Here is a 20,754-nt window from a genome sequence, read left to right as displayed (position 1 = left end):
CGTACAAGTCACATTGCATGCTCAAAAAGTAACGACTTCGCAATGACCTTAAACAGCAGCTCCTGAGCGTACTCCCGCCGCCGTCTGTCATCACTAGGGAGTTAAGAGACCTTGCGAGACGTGTCTTAGCGTCAAATTCGGCTTGGATCAATGCGTCTGACAGCCTAGGAAGGGCGTTCACTAAACAAGGTGATTGCACAATCTGGCTTCAGCTTGCCTAACCGAGAACTTAGCTGGCAAATCCTCCCACAAATCCTCCCTACCTGGGAGTAGTAAAGATGTGGGATCTGGTCTCCCTAAGCTGGGGCATGGGCTCTTCCCGAGTCACTGCCTGGAGTGTAAGTTCTGCTACCTTTGATGTAAAAGGTAAGGGTTCCCGACATCAGTTATAAACATGGTGAAAGGACTTTTAAAAGCTGTTACTCTAGTATTTGAGCAGTCCCACTCTTCTAGGCTCCGTATCCATGTTTGCTGAGCCTGATCTCTAGAAAGGGATAACAGTCTCCTTGGGGACCTTATCCTCTCTAACCAGAGCTGCCTCCGTAAGCCTAACATAGCCTATAAATGGAGGCTGTAAACCTTCTGGGGAAAAACTCGAAATCCTCGAGCCTACGTGTGCCGCAACCTTCTATAGTCAACATCCCATTGACAAAACGGAGCGAAGTTAGCCACCCTCCAGGGATTACCGGGGTGGAAAGGAGGGAGCGTGGACCCGTCAGGCATGCTCTGAGCTTGCATCAAGCTACTAGAAGGGGCCGAAACTGCCGACTCCTGTCTGAGACCTGCAATCAGGGAGTCCTGAGCACCTAACCTGCTAAAACACTTCTTCAAACCTTGCTGCAACTGAGCTGAGTAAGCCTACCAAGGCTACTGACCTGATTTAGAATATTTGTGTTGAACTGGTCTTGGTCAACGGAAGGAGAATCATCCTGTCCCTCTTGCGGTACCTTATGAGGTATCCGGTCCCTAGAAGTTAATGGAATGGGACTGGTAGGGCAATAGGAAGAATTCCCTCCTTGAGACCTTGGGATTGAAGGTTTTGGAAAGCGACTTTATTTTATTTTGTTTAATATGTGTATGAACCTCTGGTGACTGCCCAGGCCTTGGCATTGTCTCTGATCTGCCTTTAAGCAAGGTTTTTTTACCCGCAGGTTTTTTTTTCTTTAGTTAGGAATCACAGAAAGGAGTGCAACCTGGGAGGGGCAACCCCTCCTGTGCAACCTATGAAGGAATTGGAAGTGGAAGGAGAGGAAGAATCAGAGTCACTCAAGGAAAGATCCCGGTGACTAACTAAGCTAGCCTTATTAACACTGTTACCTGTACCCGTGCCTAGTTGTAACGGGCAAATCTCAACCACTTCAAGTGAGACTTCCTCTAGTCCAAGGTCCGGCAATTCCGCCTCTTGCTGTTCAATAACTGAGTCTTGGATTGATTTGATAATCGGTGCCCGCTACTTTTGGATCGACGTATCCGGCAGATTTTCCGGCTGGGAAGAGCAAAGTCGCCATATCTCGGGACAAAGAATATACGGCTTAGCCTTCCCTACGTTCCGTCCAAACCCTCCAACCAGATCTTGAGGGCGGAGAGTGCAAGCATCCTTAATAGACTGCTCAGCCTGTAATGCAAGGAATGTGTCAATACCAAGTAATTCCTTGAACATTATTCTATAATTATTGATTAATCAATGTAATTTAATTTAAAGAAATTTTAATTGATCATTTATTTTATCTCATTTCAATATTGTTTTTTTTTTTTTTTTTTTTTTTTTACAATAAACATAGAACCAGCAGTGCCGTAAACTTACCGAAGAGGTAGCCTGATGTACCAAGTGTAGCAGGCAAAAACAGTTTTCATGATGCCAGACCACGGAATCAGGAAGCAGCACTGCACAGGGGGCGTTGGCCCGACAAACCGTCATGGCCGCACGGATCTTGCAGAGCAGCACTACAGCCGGCACCAGACACTGAGAGGCCTGTAAGTGCAATAATATATAAGAACAATTGCACACACTTAATAGGATAATGGAATATATTTCTTTTCTTTTTTTTTTTTTTTTTTTTTTTTGTTTTTTTTTTTTTTTTTTTTGTGCCGGGGCATTCCGGGCTATAAAGAAAGAAAGGGTATATTCATATGTTAACGTCCCGGGGACATGTAAGGAAAAAAACCACCCGGAGTTGTATACCCGGAGCTGTATGACCCGGAGAGGGGGGTACACGAAGTAACCCGGGACGGCCACATGAACTCGCAAGTTCGTTGCAAGAAAATAAAAATAAAAATAAAAATAAAATAAAGATAAAAATAATGATAATAATAAAAAGTAAAATAACAATATACTATCTCCGCCTACGGAAGAGTAACTTCCGTAAACATAACCCTCAATGACTCTGGGAGAGGCCGGAATCTAAACCCGCCTTATGCTGAGAGGAATGTTTTAGGCTGGTGGATGTAAGCTCCGGGAGTGAAAGAAGCGAGCGCAACAATCCACGGAAGCCGAGGCTGAAACGCAGTGCGACTAACAACTCCGGAGGCGGTCGGCTAAGAAGCGGACACTCCCCAGCCCAAGGTCCTGGGAGACCCCACTACACCTCCCCCTCCGCTGGTGGGACCGATCGTCAGCGACAAACAACGAGAGCGGCACCCAACTACGGGGAGTCCCACGGAGGGGGAGGAGGAGGGAGGGCTGAAGGGGGGACGATCACGTGACCAGCGAATCCCCGCGAATAAAGGATCACGAGGAAAACGCAGCAAAGCCTATGAAGGCTAGCTGCCGACCGAACACCCAAATATACATAGACAAAATAAAATCAATTACTTAAAGCTAAGGGAAAAACATGCTTTAACAGGGGGGTAATGAAAATAAGGGGCGAAAAATATAAAACGCAATGGAGGCCACTCGATGAGAGTGGCGCAACAAGGAAAAATTACTTGCTTACCGACAAAACGAAAACAACGGTAAGCTGACGAAAAGAAAAAAGGGGGAATTCTTGAATGGAAAATACCCAAACTAAAATAAAAGGGGGAAGGGGGGGGGAACGGTAGATAAACCATCGAAGCACGAAACAAAGAAACGTGCACGAACGCCGACCCCCTTGAAAAACAGGAAATCATGAAAATAATAAACGTAGATCAAACAAGATCGACAAAGCAACTGCCACCCAAGACATAATAAAAAATATATACTGAAAATATATACTGAAATATTATAAGTTACGAGTATATAAATATAAATATAGGTACTGAAAGAAGCCCGCCCGCTCGAAATTGGTACAAAACAAGGGAACGACGTAATGGCGGCTCGCTACGGGAGGAGACGCCTAACAAAATCCTAAATAAAGGCAAAACGAAAGGCAAAATCACTCCCTAAATACAGAAAAAGGGCGAACCAGTACTTAACTTGGGTGAAGAGGCAGATTGGACGATCCATAACGAAAAAGAATAAAGAAACCAATAAAAAAGAACAGATAGCTATAAACAAGCGTGCAACGCTGGGAGGCTATCGATAAGAATGACGCCGCAGTCCCCTTCAACAGGGTAGCTGGGTGTGACCTATAGGTCGGCTCCCCGTTTGTTTCCAGGGGTTCTTTTGATGAGGAAAAGGCTAATTGGAGGGGTTGCTGTGGTAGTGTTTAACACTCGCCCCAGTTCTATACCGACACCTTTTATTTGGTGAGCGAGTCAGAGACTTCTGACATGTCCAATTTAGCAGTTCTCTGGTATCATAGCAATATTTTACTAGAAATAGTGCTAAAGAGGACACATTTCATGGAGCGACACGGCTGAGCCCAGAAATATTATATACAGACAGTCCCCGGGTTACGACGGCTTCAGCTTATGACGTTCCGAGGTTAAGACGCTTTTCAATTATATTCATCAGAAATTATTTCAAGGGTTACGACGCATGTTCCAGGGTTACGACGCCAACAACTCTCATGTGGCAGAAGAAATATGACTCCAAAAATGCAAAATAATCAATATTTGAAGTTTTTTTTTGATGCAAAATGCAATAAGAATGCATTTTCTTATATAGTTTTCAATGTGCACCCAAAGCATTAAAAGTAAGGTTTTCTTAGCATGTTTGGTGACGCTCCGGCTTAAGACGATTTTCGGGGTAACACACGTCTCAAGAAACGGAACTTCGGTTGTAACCCAGGGACTGCCTTTATATATATATATATAATATATATATATATATATATATATATATATATATATATATATATATATATAGATATATGTATATATATATATATAATATATATATATATATATATATATATATATATATATATATATATATATATATATATATATATATGTATATATATATATATATATATATATATATATATATATATATATATATATATATAATTTATATATATATATATATATATGTCCATGAGTAGTATTGTACATTTATCCATGTTAGATCGCTTACTGTACCAAAGAATGTTTTGTAAATTTATCAACAATTATATCTCTGATGTTTTTACGAGACACCAAAGAAAACTTTTGAATCTTGGTGTCGTTATTCCCGACTTCCAGTCTGGCAAAAAATGTATTTTTAACTTCTCTGACTATGTTTTATCAAAAAGAGAAGAATTTTTACTTTCGTTTGGTTTAGACTTTTGCTTTCCATCCTTTAGACCCAACTATGCCAGGTTCTTTTTACCTTTTGAAATTATGTTTCAAATGTTAACTAAACTGGAATGCAATCAAAATATAGCTAACCTCCAACAAAAAATTTCTAATTTGGTCCATAAAACATATTTTCATCTAAAAACTAAGTGGACACCTTTTATAAGACCTGCTGATTTAAGAGTGCTATACAATTTGAGGAAATGAGAGGACATTATCATATGTAAACCAGACAAAGGTAAGGGAGTGGTTATTCTAAACAAGAACGATTATGTACAAAAAATGGAAACTATCTTGTCTGACAGTTCGAAGATTGAGGCCCATGGCGAACCTTCCTTTCTTGATATATATAAGCGAGAAGACAAGATTAACAGATTTCTAAGGAAAATTAAAAATGATAACATCATAAATGAAACTACTTATCAACAACTGTTCGTCACTGGTTCATCTTTTAGTGTTCTTTATGGGCAACCAAAAATTCATAAACCTGACCTACCTTTAAGACCAATTATGGCTGCTTATAACAATCCTTCATTCTCTATCTCAAAACTTTTAGCTGGACTTTTATCTGAATATAGTAATAATGAATATTCTTTAAAATATGGATATGATTTTCAACAACTGATTACCAGACAAGATGGAGATTACTATATGGTTAGTTTTGAAGTTGATTCTCTATTTACCAACGTACCTCTTAATGAAACCATCAACATTATACTTAACAAAATATTTATTGACGAAGATACAAATTTCCATGGTTTTAATCGGCTATTTTTAAACAATTACTTGATCTTGCAGTGCAAAATTTGATGATTGTATTTAATCAGCGACTCTACTCGCAGGTCAATGGAGTTGCTATGGGTTCTCCTTTAGGCCCCATTTTTGCAAATTTTTTTTATGTCTCATTTGGAGTCTGAGTTTTTAAACCGGTGTGATTCTAACTTTAAGCCCTCATTATATCATAGATATGTTGATGATACCTTTGCCTTGTTTCAACACCCATGGCAATGTTATTTTTAGAGTATATTAACAAACTTTCATCCTAATATCAAGTTTACAATGGAAGTAGAGAACGATGATTGTTTACCTTTTTTTAGATTTGAAAATTACCAGAACTAACTCTGAGTTCTCCACGTCAGTCTATAGAAAATGTACTTTTACTGGACTGACTAACAATTATTATGGTTCGTGTCAACAATCTTTTAAACTTAATACTATTCACACTTTGGTTAATAGAGCACTGAAATAGTCTTCGTCTTGGCAACTATTTCATATGGAAATTACTTTTTTGTTGGGTTTCTTCAAATCTAATTCATATCCACTCGATATTATTAAAAAAACCATTAACAAAATAGTTACGAGATTCTTACAGCCACCAATACCTAATTTTAATGTCCCCAAAAGACTATTTTATGTCACGATCCCTTATATTTCTGTATTAAAATTTACATCCAGCCTCACACGAATTATTGAACATGAAATACCATGCCTTAAAGTTAAGCTCATATCTAGCAATCCCTGCATAATTGGTTCCTTTTTTAACTATAAAGATTGCCTTCAGCCTTTTATGCGATCCAACGTTATAGATAAATTTACATGCCCTGGATGTCCGGGCTCTTACATCGGATCAACTCGAAGGCTGTTAAGGGTTAGATATTGCTCTCACTTGGGCTCGTACTGGTCAGAGAATAAAACAACCTGAATTTTCCAACATCAGGAATCATGCCTCTCATTGCAAAATAGAAGTACAAAAAGAACAGTTTTCCATAATAGACCATGTCAAATAACCTGACCATTTAACTACCCTTGAGTCTTTATATATCAAGAGGCTTGTTCCCTCCCTCAACAGTAATACGTCCTCAGCAACTCTGTACCTGGCATAGTTGAAGTCGTTTATTTTAACGTGTCTTATTTCATTCCATCTTCTCTCCTCACAATGAACAGTTGGTGTCTTAAGCAGTCTCTTTTAACTTGTTTTTTACTTTGTTCTTTTATATAATTTTATGACTATTTTTAGTATATGTGAATTCCTGTTTTTTGCACTTTTATTGTATTTTACTTATAAATGTGTCTTTATGTTCTTTCAGACTGATGATGCACGGAGAATTTAATGTGCGAAACGTTTCTTAGAATAAATTGTCATTATTACATCTCGTATCATGGGACATCCCTGGAGGTTTTATATGTGTATTTGCTGACCTGCTACATATATATATATATATATATATATATATATATATATATATATATATATATATATATATTATATATATATATATATATATATATATATATATATATATATACATATATATATATATATCTGAATCAACGAAAGTTAGGAACATGATAATCCATAATAAAGGTAAAAGCCATGAGGGATGCTCTGTTGTTTTATTTTCCCTTGTGGCTTATACCTTTTATATATAATATATATATATATATATATATATAGTATATTATTATATAATATATATATATATAATTATATATATATATATATATATATATATATTGGGTAAGCAAAAAATCTAACATTCTAGTGATATTCAATCATTTACCTTCATTTTAAGTCTCTAGCACAATATTTTGATTTATGGTGAATTTTTGGAAAAAAAACTTTTTCCTTCCCTCCCCGCGCGGTATCTTGGCCGCAAAGCTCTGAAATGCTTGAGTCACTTTGTCGTAATATTTGCACCATTTTATATTAGCCATTATATAGTTTTATATATGAAAATGTGGGCAATTTCATGTAGATTACAACAAAAAATAACTCATGGTCGTAGCTTTTATCACTTGTGAAAAATTTGCATATAAATCACGATAAATAGAAATAATTCAACATTCAGTCAACTTTGACAAGACCGAAATGGTCGAAAAATGCAATTGTAAGCTAAAACTCTTACAGTCTAGTAATATTCAATCATTTATTTTCATTTTTCAACAAACAGGAAGTCTCTAGCACAGTATTTCAATTTATGGTGAATTTTTCAAAAACCTTTTCCTTCCCTCCGCGCAGTATCTTGGCCGCAAAGCGCCGAAATGCTTGAGTCACACTGTCGTAATATTTGCACCATTTTATATTTGCCGTTATATAGAGTTTTATATATGAAAATGTGGGCAATTTTATGTAGAATACAACAAAAAATAACTCATGGTCGTAGCTTTTATCATTTTTGAAAAATTTGCATATAAATCACGATAAGTAGAAAAAAATCTACATTGTCAACTTTGACTCGACCGAAATGGTCGAAAAACCCAATTGTAAGCTAAAACTCTAGTAATATTCAATCATTTACCTTCATTCTTTCAACAAACGGGAAGTCTCTAGCACAATATTTTGATTTATGGTGAATTTTTGAAAAAATAATTTTCCTTTCCTCCGCACTCGGTATCTTGGCCACAGAGCTCCGAAATGCTAGTCACTTTGTCGTAATATTTGCACTGTTTTATATTAGCCGTTATATAGAGTTTTATATATGAAAATGTGGGCAATTTCATGTTGAATACAAAAAAAATCTCATGGTCGTAGCTTGTATAATTTTTGAAAAATTGCATATATATCACAATAAGTAGAAAAAAATCGACATTCAGTCAAATTTGACTCTACCGAAATGGTCGAAAGACGCAATTGTTAGCTAAAACTCTTACAGTCTAGTAATATTCAATAATTTACCTTCATTTTTCAACAAACGGGAAGTCTCTAGCACAATATTTCGATTTATGGTGAATTTTTGAAAAACTTTTTCCTTTCCTCCGAGCGTGGTATCTCGGCCGCAAATCTCCGAAATATTTGAGTAACTTTGTCGTAATATTTGCTCTGTTTTATATTAGCCGTTATATAAAGTTTTATACATGAAAATGTGCGCAATTTCATGTAGAATACAACAAAAAATAACTCATGGTTGTAGCTTTTGTCATTTTTGAAAAATTTGCATATAAATCACAATAAATAGAAAAAATTTGACATTCAGTCAAATTCGACTCGACTAAAATGGTCGAAAAACACAATTGTAAGCTACAACTCTTACATTCTGGTAATATTCAATCACTTACCTTCAGTTTGCAAGAAACGGGAAGTCTCTAGCACAATATTCTGATTTATGGTGAATATTTTAGGAAAACTTTTTCATTCCCTCCGCGTGCGGTATCTGCCGCAAATCTCCGAAATATTTGAGTAACTTTGTCGTAATATTTGCACCATTTTATATTAGCCGTTATATAGAGTTTTATATATGAAAATGTGGGTAATTTTATGTAGGATACAACAAAAAATAACTCATGGTCATAGCTTTTATCATTTTTGAAAAATTTGCATATAAATTACGATAAATAGAAAAAAATCGACATTCTGTCAACTATGACTCAACCGAAATGGTAAAAAAACGCAATTGTAAGCTAAAACTCTTACAGTCTAGTAATATTCAATCACTTACCTTCATTTTGCAACAAATGGGAAGTCTCTAGCACTATATTTTGATTTATGGTGAATTTCTGAGAAAAACTTTCCTTCCCTCTGCATGCGGTATCTCGGCCGCAAATCTCCAAAATATTTGAGTCACTTTGTCGTAATATTTGCACCATTTTATATTAGCCGTTATATAGAGGTTTTTTGTATGAAAATATGGGCAATTTTTGTAGAATACAACAAAAAATAACTCATGGTCGTAGCTTTTATCATTTTTGAAAAATTTGCATATAAATCACGATAAATAGAAAAAATCGATATTCTGTCAAATTTGACTCAACCGAAATGGTTGAAAAATGCAGTTGTAAGCTAAAACTCTTACAGTTTAGTAATAGTCAATCACTTACCTTCTTTTTGCAACAAACGGGAATTCTCTAGCACTAATTTTTGAAAAAAACTTTTCCTTCCTTCCGCGCACAGAATCTTGGCCGCAAATCTCTGAAATGCTTGAGTCACATTGTCGTAATATTTGCACCATTTTTTATCAGCCATTACTTAGAGTTTTATATATGAAAATGTGCGCAATTTCATGTAGAATACAACAAAAAATAACTAATGGTTTTAGCTTTTATCAGTTTTGAAATATTTGCATATAAATCATGATAAATAGAAAAGAATTCAACATTCTGTCAACTTTAACTCAACCAAAATGGTCGAAAAATGCAATTGTTAGCTAAAACTCCTGCAGTCTAGTAATATTCAATCAATTACCTTCATTTGGCAACAAACAGGAAGTCTCTAGCACAATATTTTTATTTTTGGTGAATTTTTGAAAAAAAACTTTGTCTACACGTTACGAATTCATGCATCATTTTGTGATAATATTGTCTCTGTGTTGCTTTGATCGTTTTACAATTTGTTATATACCGAAATGATCGCAATTTTTTTCCATTTCTGATGGTTGCATAGTAAACTTCAGGCAATGGCAAAAAAGGAGCCAAAACTGAACTCTTAAACTTCAAAACTAAGCATGCTGTGATTTAAAAAAAAAAAAACATTTTTTCCGCTTCGGCGCTCACTCCCGAACCTCACCGGCATACGGGAGACAACTTCTGAAATACCGGCTAGGCATTTAAGGGTTAAGAGTTGTATTACAGTTATCAACTTGTTAAAATCTTGATTATTATGATTGAAAATTAAATATATTTTTTGTTCATCCTTTTGCAACAAAGGTGTAAAGAAAGTACACCCCCAAATTTAAGCAGCAGGCTATAGCTATCTGAAGAAATGAATAATGAGCAGACTGCAAAATGTTTTGGAGGCAAAAGCAATGCCTGAAACTGGCAAAATCGCACATGTACTTCATTTAATTTACTACATATATAAATAAAGTAGTTACAATTTTTAGACCAAGCTATGATAATTTACGGAAGAAATGTGTCCCTGAAGTAAGTTCATTTCGGCAACTAAAGACAGTGGATATGTCAGGGCAGTATTCTCTTTCTCACTCCAACCGTAATAGTACTTATAATGATGCTCTATCCTCCACTAAAAAATTCTAGTTTTTAGAATTGCAGATGAAGTAATTTCTGGGCTCAGCTCGTGTCGCTGCGCGAAATATCCTTTAATCTATTATTTCTAGGGTAAATGTACTAACACATACCAGAGAATAAATAAAATAAAGAAAAAAGGGTCAGTATAAACTGACTCGCTCACCCTCCAAGAGGGTGTCGGTATGAACACTAGGCGAGTGAGACCACTACCACGAGCCAAATACCAATAGAAATCTCCCACAACAAAAACCAAAACAACCTCCATGAGGAGAAGCCGACCCACAGAAGTGAGCAGCTCGGTAACTACTACTACTCCATCCCATGCTGCCGACTGCTGCGCCTCTGGTGGCCATCCTTTTCAGTTAGCGGCACACGAGTCACACGTGATATTTTTCTCTCTGTGTTTTTTTGTGCCCTTTCGTTGGATTTATCTATGATGGAGCGTGCAGCTATTGCAGCAGCTAAGTTAAGTACTCAGTATTTATGGTTAGTTGGTTTTTTCCGGCCCTCAGTCAGTATTTGCCGTTTTTTAGGTATAAATACGAACTCGGGGTCGGAAGCATGGCAGCATGGTTCTGCCGCGTGGTGGGTTCGTTCTCGGTCTCCCATACCTAGAACATCCCCTTATCTATGTACGCTCTATATTTATTATCCGTTTTACTTAGGGTACTGTCTACTCAGGTTTGTCATGCATGCATGTCTTTTACTTATGTAGGCTTCTTCTTCCAGACCCTAGTCCCGGCTCTTAGTATCGGCCTCTGACTAGCTTTGAGTGGTAGACTTTCCTTCGGGTTAGTCGTACACTCCTGGATTTTTCTCCTACTATATTGTTTTCTTTCTTTTATTTTATTTAATTATACCATGTATTTTGTTATGGTTAGGTTAGTTAGGCGTCTGGCTTAGCCTAGGTCCTGGCTCTTTGAGCCTATGCTACCAAAGCTCATCAGTTCGGTTGCTTCCCTATAGCATCTCTCTGATCAGTCGGTTTTGGCCCAGTGGGTCCTATTCCATGCTACCGCTTTTCAGTTCAGTTTGCCTTCCCGATAGCATCTCTCTGATCAGTTGGTTGGTCCTAGGCTTAGTTGTCCTTATTTTAGTCTTACCGTCTCGTGGTCACTACGCGATCACGAGACAGCCAGACGCCTGCCCAGTCCCCTCCCCCTCCCCCCTCCTCCCGCTCTTCCATAGAGTCGGGGGAGGGTGGGTCGGTCTGCCCACGCTCGCTCCACATACCCGAGCATGCTTCCCTCTCTCCCCCCAGGCGGAGGGGCCAGGGAGACGGGACAGACCCAGACTGGACGCGACCTCTCCGGCTTCTCGGTCCGGCCCGGTGGTGATGTGGTGGGGGGTACTGGCCTTTCCCCCCATCCGTTGCTTCCTTGTCGCTCCGGTTCGCTCGAGCCTGTATGTCTCCTCGCTCTTCCCGACCTTTCTAGGACTCCTTTCCTGATCGGAGTCCTGGCATCCAGCGGGAAGATGTTAGTCCTCCCAGTAGAGTGGACCGGAACATACAGTGGGTCCCTGCTAACCTTACCGTATTGCTGAGTTACTACACTCCGCTACGCACTGGACTTGGTCCGGTTCGTTTGAGTTTTAGGTTTAAGCGTTATTAGATTAACTTAAGTTTATCTTAAGTACCTTAAACCTTCCCCCCCTCCCTTACATGTCTTACCGGATATCTCCGGGATTATAGCCTATTCAGGCGAGGCAGGGGGGGGTTATGCCCAAAAATTTTTCCGAGCTCCGGCATGCAACGGAGTTCTTCTGTCCTTTAGCCTGTAAGTGTTATTCTTTAAGATACTCATGTGTCTTCCCACTTACAGGCCACCAACTGTGAGCATCCGGGATGCGCCGCCACACTTCAGGACCCATGTGGACACGAAGTTTGCCGGTCCCATGCTCCATGCGCGACTCTGCACGGGGACATCCAGGTCTGGTACCATGAGACGTGTACCATATGTTACGATCTGGTGAGCCAGCTTTTAGAAGGGGTGAGTATTCCATCTCCGGTAGCTGCTCCGCTTCTGTTTTAGTGCTTAAGTTTTCATCATCCACTTTAACTTAAGGCATCTAAGTTTAAGTTATATTTTAAGTTTTAGTTTTAAGTGATTCTTAAATCTAATCTACGCCCTCTCTTCCAGGCGCCGGCAGTGAAGGATACCGCACTGGCAACCCTGCGGGCCTGGGTCGGCGGTTTTTGGGAAGAACGCCGCCAAGGGTATGCCCTACATCTTGGAGAAGCGGTTGGCGCTGTTAATCTTCCCCGGAGGCAAGGCGACAGGATACGTCGACCCAGTAGAGGCGGCCCTACTATCGCCTTCATCCAACAACAGCTGGCTGCCTCATTAACTGATCAAGACCAGGATATCTCCACGGGAACTATCGCGACTTTAGATATTAATGTGGAACCTATGGTAGGTGTAGACGACCTGTTGGTCGAGGTAGGTAGGGTGGACACCCAAGGGTCACCCTTGGGTGTAACTGTTTCTTCTACTCCTGCAACCTCTCCATCCTTCCAAGGCTTTACAGGTGATGAATTATATACTCCTCCTGACGCTTCGGTTAGACCTAAGGTCAAGGGTCAAGCAGTGAAATCCTTGATTAAGACGTCGTCGTCGTCTAAGAAGTCGACTTCGGCGTCATCCTCCTCACGTAAGTCTTCGGCTGGGAATCCCGGAGCAGACAGGTCTAAAGCTTCTAGCTCCGGCTCTAAGTCCTCGAGGAGTAAATCCTCCAGAGAGAGATCTCGCACCCCGCAGAGTCACCAGTTCCGCTACCCTTGGTTCCGATTCAGAGCCACCCCTCCACCTCCGCAGCAGCTCCGGCCTTGGACTCCAATGCTGGCCTGTTGCAACAGGTGGGCGACCTGGTTGGGTCCCTAAAGAGTAGCATGGAACAAATGATCTCTCGTCTGTCGGATAGGATTACTTCCCAGGACTCCATTATAGCCGACTGAGAGAAGCCCCTCTAGCCTCTCCTCCACTTTCCAATACGAGTGGAACTCAGCTTCCTCCGTATGACTCGCTACCTCCGTTCTCGATGAACAATCCATGGAGAGTAGCGTCATACGCCCCCTTCCAAGACGGTCTCATTTCCATACCGGAATTCGGAACTCAAAGGATAGAGGACTTCGAGTTCTTCCGGAAGACCTCCAGCCTCCGTTCATAGGCTACGCAAGGCTTACAGCTTCAGCCATGGTTCGGGATGATAGGGTACCAAAGGAGACAGTCCTCTATTCACGAGACCAGGCTCAGAGAGAATGGCTCAGATGTTTAGAGGACATGGATTGTTCTAATACCAGGATACAACCTTTCAAGAGTCCCTTTACCATTTTCACAATGGATGAGAGTACCCCGCTCCCGTTCCTGACAAAGATCGCGAGGTCTACCATCCCAGCGGCCCAGAAGGGGGAACCCATGCCTCAATTGAAGGAAGCAGATCCCACATCTCCGTTGCTCCCCTCAGCCGGAGAATTGTGGGAGGACTTGCCAAACACCTTCTCAGCTGGCAAACTCAAACCGGACTGTGCTATGGAGCAGTTTGGTGAAAAGCTACCCAGGCTCCCAGATGGCCTTATTCAGGCTGAATTTGACGCGAAATCGCGATTAGCCAGATCAATTAACTCTATGGCTATGTCCGAGGTAGCAACCATAGCTTATGGCTCAGAACCGCTTTTTAAGCTCATGACCAAAGCCCTGACTCAAACGGTACAGTCGGATATGTTTGAGTTTGCCACTGCTAGAACGAATTGTAGGAAGCATGTCCTACAAGAGGCAACCATTCGACATGAGCCGAATAGGTTACTCTCGTCTAACATCTGGGGAGCAGATCTCTTCCCAGAAGCTATGGTGAAGGAAGTCCAGTCAGAGGCTACGAGGCTGAACCAGAGCCTTAAGGACCGTTGGGGCCTTACGGCTAAGAGGAGACAAGACCTAACACCTAAAGGTAAGGGACAGAGGAAACCTAGGCGTTTCCATCCTTACCAGAAAAAGCAGCCCACGCTTTCCTCAGCAAGTTCCAGCGGTGCCCTTAGTGCAAACAGCCCAACCTTCCACCTCTAAGGCTCAATCACAGCCAAATTTATGTGATATCCCCTCAGCCTCAGCCCTCCACCTCTTACGCCATCTCTCCAGCTTACAATCAAGCCTTCGAGAGTCAAGCTTCACAGAAGTATGACCGCTCGGGTAAGGGAGGCAGAGGTAAGCGTTCCTTTCGTGGGAGAGGATCGGGAGGCCCCTTTAACAGGGGAAAGCACTTCAGAGGAGGCCGAGGCGGTTACCAGAAACCAATGAAGAACTTCAGGTAGGGGGGAGGCTGTTTCACTTTCGCCACCGGTGGAACGTCAGCGAATGGGCTCAGAGCATAGTGTCAAAAAGGCCTGGGTTGGAGCTGGTTGACGAACCCACCTCCATCCAGACCTTTCCGTCAACTTCCTTCCAAGAATTGACAGAGTACGCAGAGGACCTCCTTCAGAAAGGAGCTATAGCGAGAGTCAAGAGATTAAAATTTCAAGGTCGCTTGTTCAGCGTGCCAAAGAAAGGCTCACAAAAAAGAAGGGTAATCTTAGACTTGTCCCGCTTAAACTTAGCCATCCGCTGCGACAAGTTCAAGATGCTCACGATCTCACAGGTGCGGACCCTTACTTCCCCGTTAAGGGGGGGGCCGTTCACCACCTCTATCGATCTTACAGACGCCTACTATCATATCCCTATTGCAAGACACTTCCGTCCATATCTGGGTTTTTCAAGATAGGAGACCAGGCATTCTCCTTCAAGGTAGTTCCCTTCGGACTCAACGTGGCACCCAGGGTGTTCACGAAACTAGCGGAAGCGGTAGTGCAACAACTCAGATCACAAGGGATTATGGTAGTAGCGTATCTCGACGATTGGTTGATCTGGGCTTCAACAGTCGAGGAATGCAACAGAGCTACACTGAAAGTGATTCAGTTCCTGGAATATCTAGGCTTCAAGATAAACAGGACCAAGTCAAGACTCACTCCAGAGTCAGACTTTCAGTGGCTGGGCATTCAATGGAATCTATCCTACCATACTCTGTCGATTCCATCAACCAAAAGGAAAGAAATAGCGAAGTCAGTCAAGCAATTTCTAAGTCACAAACTGGCGTCAAGGAGAGCTCAGGAGAGGATCCTGGGTTCTCTCCAGTTTGCATCAGTGACGAACGTCTTAATGAAAGCCAAACTGAAAGACCTAACCAGAATCTGGCGCTCACGAGCAAATGTCAGGTCCAGGGACAAACTATCCTCAGTCCCTCTGATTCTAAAGAATCGTCTTCGGCCGTGGGCGAAAGTCAAGAATTTGTCAGTGTCAGTACCCCTTCAGTTCCCTCCACCAGGGATTACCATCCACACAGACGCGTCCTTAAGCGGTTGGGGAGGGTATTCCCAGGTCCAAAAGGTTCAAGGAACTTGGTCACCTCAGTTCAGTCAGTTCCATATAAACGTACTGGAGGCAATGGCAGTGTTCTTGACTCTAAAAAGGTTGCGCCCACCAAAGTCTCCCACATAAAGCTAGTTCTGGACAGCGCAGTGGTAGTACATTGTATAAACAGAGGAGGCTCCAAGTCACGTCATCTAAATCATGTGATGGTAGCCATCTTCTCCCTGGCAGACAAGTTCAGTTGGCATCTCTCCTCCACTCACATAGCTGGAGTGAGAAACGTCATAGCAGACGCGTTATCCCGATCAGTGCCCCTAGAGTCGGAATGGTCACTGGACAACAGTTCGTTCCAATGGATCCTTCAAAGAGTTCCCAGGGCTACAGGTGGATCTCTTCGCATCTCAAGCGAACATCACAAACTTCCCTGTTATGTAGCCCCCAACCTGGACCTCTGGCCTATGCCACGGACGCCTGGCTCTAGATTGGAACAACTGGAAGAAGATTTATGTCTTTCCCCCAGTGAATCTTCTTATGAAAGTTTTAAACAAACTCAGGACGTTCAAGGGTCAAGTGGCTCTAGTAGCCCCAGACTGGCCGAAGAGCAATTGGTATCCCCTAATTCTGGAGCTGGGCCTTCGTCCTCTTCGGATCCCCAATCCCAGGCTCTCCCAGTCAGTACAAACGAAGACTGTGTTCGCTTCCTCAGGGATTCTCAAAACCCTAACTTTATGGATTTCATGAAGTTTGCGGCAAAAAGAGATGCGAATATGACCCTCAGAATATTCTCTTCTTGGAATCCGATAAAAGGGATTCAACTTTGAGACAGTATGATGCTGCTGTCAAAAAGTTAGCAATCTTCCTGAGAGAATCTGATATTAGAATCATGACAGTTAATTCAGCTATATCCTTTTTCAGATCCTTATTTGAAAAAGGTTTAGCAGCTAGCACGATTACGACAAACAAGTCAGCCTTGAAAAAGATATTTCAATTTGGGTTCAACATAGACTTGACGGATTCCTACTTCTCGTCTATTCCTAAGGCATGTGCTAGACTTAGACCTTCTGTAAGGCCTACGTCAGTTTCATGGTTCTTAAACGATGTTCTAAAACTGGCTTCAGAAACCGATAATGACACATGCTCGTTTATAATGCTCTTAAGGAAAACCCTGTTTTTATTAAGCTTAGCTTCAGGAGCAAGAATTTCAGAACTGTCGGCTTTATCCAGAGATCCGGATCATATTCAATTCCTTCCCACAGGGGAAGTACTACTTTCTCCGGAACGTAGCTTTTTAGCAAAGAATGAAGATCCTTTGATGAGGTGGGAACCTTGGAAGGTACTACCCCTTCCACAAGATGTATCTCTTTGCCCAGTTACAACCTTACGAGCCTTTCTGTCCCAGGACCTCCTCATCCTCATCGGGTCCCCTCTTTAAGAGGGAAAAAGGTGGAACTTTATCCATTAAAGGCATCAGGCAGCAAATCCTGTACTTTATTAAGCAAGCCAATCCTGACTCTTTCCCGAAAGCACATGATGTCAGCGGCAGTAGCCACCTCAATTAATATGCCAACACATGAACTTCGATGAGTTGAAAAAGTATACCGGATGGAAATCGCCGACAGTGTTCAAACGCCATTACCTTAAGTCCTTGGAAGCTCTGAAATTTTCAGCAGTAGCAGCGGGAAACATAGTTTCCCCTGATTCTAGTTAATTTGTAGTAGAAGATTCAGTCCTCCTTTCTACCTGCTTCACCCAACAGTTCGTCTATTCCTACCGTGTTCATTTACATTCACCTGGTGTCTTAGCTGCTTTTATGATGATGTAGTGGGTGCCCCTTAGTTTTTGCTAGGGACACTCACAGATGATTATGGATTTTGATCTCATGGATGTTACCCCTTATTTTTATGCTAGGGGATACATCTCAATTTATAATGGTTACGGGTTTTGTATATTAAGTCATATGCATTCCTTATATATTATCATTGTTGTTTAATTTGTTCATTTGATTATTTTAATTGCTATTATATTTTGATACATGCCTTTACACAGATACCATTTTGTTACATGTAAGCCAATTTACCTCTGTACATATGTAAATTACCTTATGATAAGAAACATGTTTAGAATTAAGGGTAATTTAAGCATATTTCTATTTTGTATCACTGTGTATTTGTATCTTTTTAGCAATTATATTCTTTTTTATATTTACTTTATTTTTTATTTGAGACCTATTCTGATTTATTTTATTACTTTGTTTACAATCTTGTGCTATTTCTCTGGTACGATTTCGCGCAGCGACACGAGGCTGAGCCCAGAAAAGGGATGTTTGACGTAAGGAAAAATCTATTTCTGGGCGATTGGCTCGTGTCGCCAGCGAAATCCCACCCTACCCATCCCTTCGCCCAAGATTGTGCTAACTTTCAGGATGGCCACCAGAGGCGCAGCAGTCGGCAGCATGGGATGGAGTAGTAGTAGTACGAGCTGCTCACTCTGTGGGTCGCTCTCCTCATGGAGGGTTTTTGTTGTGGGAGATTTCTATTGGTATTGGCTCGTGGTAGTGGTCTCACTCGCCTAGTGTTCATACCGACACCCTCTTGGAGGGTGAGCGAGTCAGTTATACTGACCTTTTTCTTTATTTTATTTATTCTCTGGTATGTGTTAGTACATTTACCCTAGAAATAATAGATTAAAGGATATTTCGCTGGCGACAGAGCCAATCGCCCAGAAATAGATTTTTCCTTACGTCAAAATCCCTTTTATACAAACCTATATTAACATAAACAACCAAATCTAGAAACAGTTGATTGCCAGTGTCATTTACCATAACTATCAAGCATTTATCAAGAGTTGCATTGAATTGTCAAGTGTTAAACCCTGCTGATTCACAGTGGTGTCTTCCATAAGGAAAAATAAAATACATTTTTATTCATTATTCACTAAAAATATTTTTATATGGTTTTTTTAAGTTTTATCACAAAAAGTGCATTTTATAATGAAATTTATTAAAGATAAAGGAATTTTTGGATATTTCTCATAGAAAAATACTGCAAATAGGCAAATTTTCCGTGGATGATGGGCGTAGGTATGTGTTCCAGAGGGAAATCCGCGAATCTGGAGTGCGTGAATACAAGGAGGTTCACTGTAATCTGGAAATGAAAGCCTTGAAGATCAGTAAAGCTTAAGTCTTTATAGTGCACTAGAATTTGTAAAATCTTAAATAAATTTTGCAGTACTACTTTTGTGCATATCACTTGGCTCCAAGTTTATCCATTGGTTGTAAAAATTCTTATCCATGCACTTCATCAAGAACTAGTTGAAAAAATTGTGCATTCTCTTAGGATTGAGAAATTTTTAAAGATTATTCTAATTAGCAACTGTCTTAAATTGATCAGTTTCCTTTTGTAATGTATTCCATAATATATGCAAGTCTCCACTGACAATGATTATTCAACTGTTTCAGAGGGTACTACGGTGCTCATCACCACATTAAATGCTTTGCGCCAATTATTGAATGTAAATAACCCACGCCAATCCAAGAAGTTGGATACTACTAGACTCAAGGCCTTAATTTTAGATGATGGACCAGCTCTGCTTAAAAATTGCCCTAAGTTTATCCAGAACTACTTGGCAGACCTTACTAGGAAAGGTAATTAAACCCCGCTCGTCTTATCCATGTTCCATATGTTCCCTAGTATACATTCACTCTCATGCAATAAATCCCTAATTCTTTTTTATAACAGTGGTGATGTTTAGGACTGACCTAGTTATTAACTGTATTTATTAGCCTAATTTGAATGAAATTAATTTGTCAATAAGAGTTTTGTACTGATGATTATATATAACAATATTGTGTTCTTAATTTTTGCAGATGTGAATGTAGTTATTACAGCAGCCAAAATTTCAAATAAGGAAGTTAAAGATACTCAGGATAAGATACATCCTAGCGGTGTTTTTAAGAAAATATTTGTAGAATCTCTCAAGAAAAAGGGTAAGTAAAATTATGTAGTTAATTAGTTTATTTTAACCTGGTCTCTTCACAGATTTCTTTTACCAGAAGTGTACGATAATTTCTTAGTCAAACTGTATGCCTTTTAGCGGAGGCAGTCCCCGGTTATTGGCGGGCTCGGTTATCGATAATTGGGTTTTACAGTGCTTGTCTAATGACAGGAATCGGCAATTTTCGGTGCAATTTCTGCTTTATCGGCATCAATAACCAGTTATTTGCGCCAATACACACCTAACAAGGGTGCTGATAACCGAAAATCAGCGATTTTTGGCACTTATGGGCACCGGCAAGGATTAAAATCTTCAGTTATCAACAATTTTAGGTTATTGTCATGCTGTCAGAATGGAACCCCTGCTGACAACCAGAGACTGCTTGTAATTTGCAGGTTTTGTATATCTTGCTTAAATTAGGCTACATTTAGTGTATTCATTACAATACAGTCAACCCCCAGTATTCGCTGATTTGCCTGTTTGCTGATTTTTATAAGGACTGCAGCAATATACCCATTATTGGTAAAAAATTCACCTACTCGCTGATTTTTCTATGGACTGCATATACCATTATTCACGGTATAGGCGGCCCGCTGTTAACGGCACAATCACTTAGCAGTGAATCGGTTTCAGTACTGTCGTCAAAAATATTCATTGAAAAAATAAGGCATTTTAAGGTATTTTTACGGCACAATTTTTGGTTATGTCTAAGGAGTTCATACATTTGTAGAAATGCTGTTCAGAACATATAAGTCATGCAAATGAT

At 40.3% G+C, this 20,754-nt stretch overlaps 1 protein-coding gene across 1 annotated transcript in view; it reads left to right on the top strand.

The window, feature by feature from the left end:
• Positions 1 to 20,754, top strand: part of LOC135205675 (uncharacterized) — a 161,084-nt gene that overhangs the window by 122,625 nt on the left and 17,705 nt on the right. The window contains exons 10-11 of the mRNA XM_064236581.1: positions 19,453 to 19,638; positions 19,861 to 19,980. Of these exons, the coding sequence (XP_064092651.1) occupies positions 19,453 to 19,638; positions 19,861 to 19,980 (306 nt within the window). The remainder of the gene's footprint in view (positions 1 to 19,452; positions 19,639 to 19,860; positions 19,981 to 20,754) is intronic.

This window comes from Macrobrachium nipponense, chromosome 24, assembly GCF_015104395.2.
Source record: "Macrobrachium nipponense isolate FS-2020 chromosome 24, ASM1510439v2, whole genome shotgun sequence".
Classification (NCBI taxonomy): domain Eukaryota; kingdom Metazoa; phylum Arthropoda; class Malacostraca; order Decapoda; family Palaemonidae; genus Macrobrachium; species Macrobrachium nipponense.
Note: the sequence above shows the minus strand (reverse complement) of the source record. Positions and strands in the feature narration are given on the sequence as shown.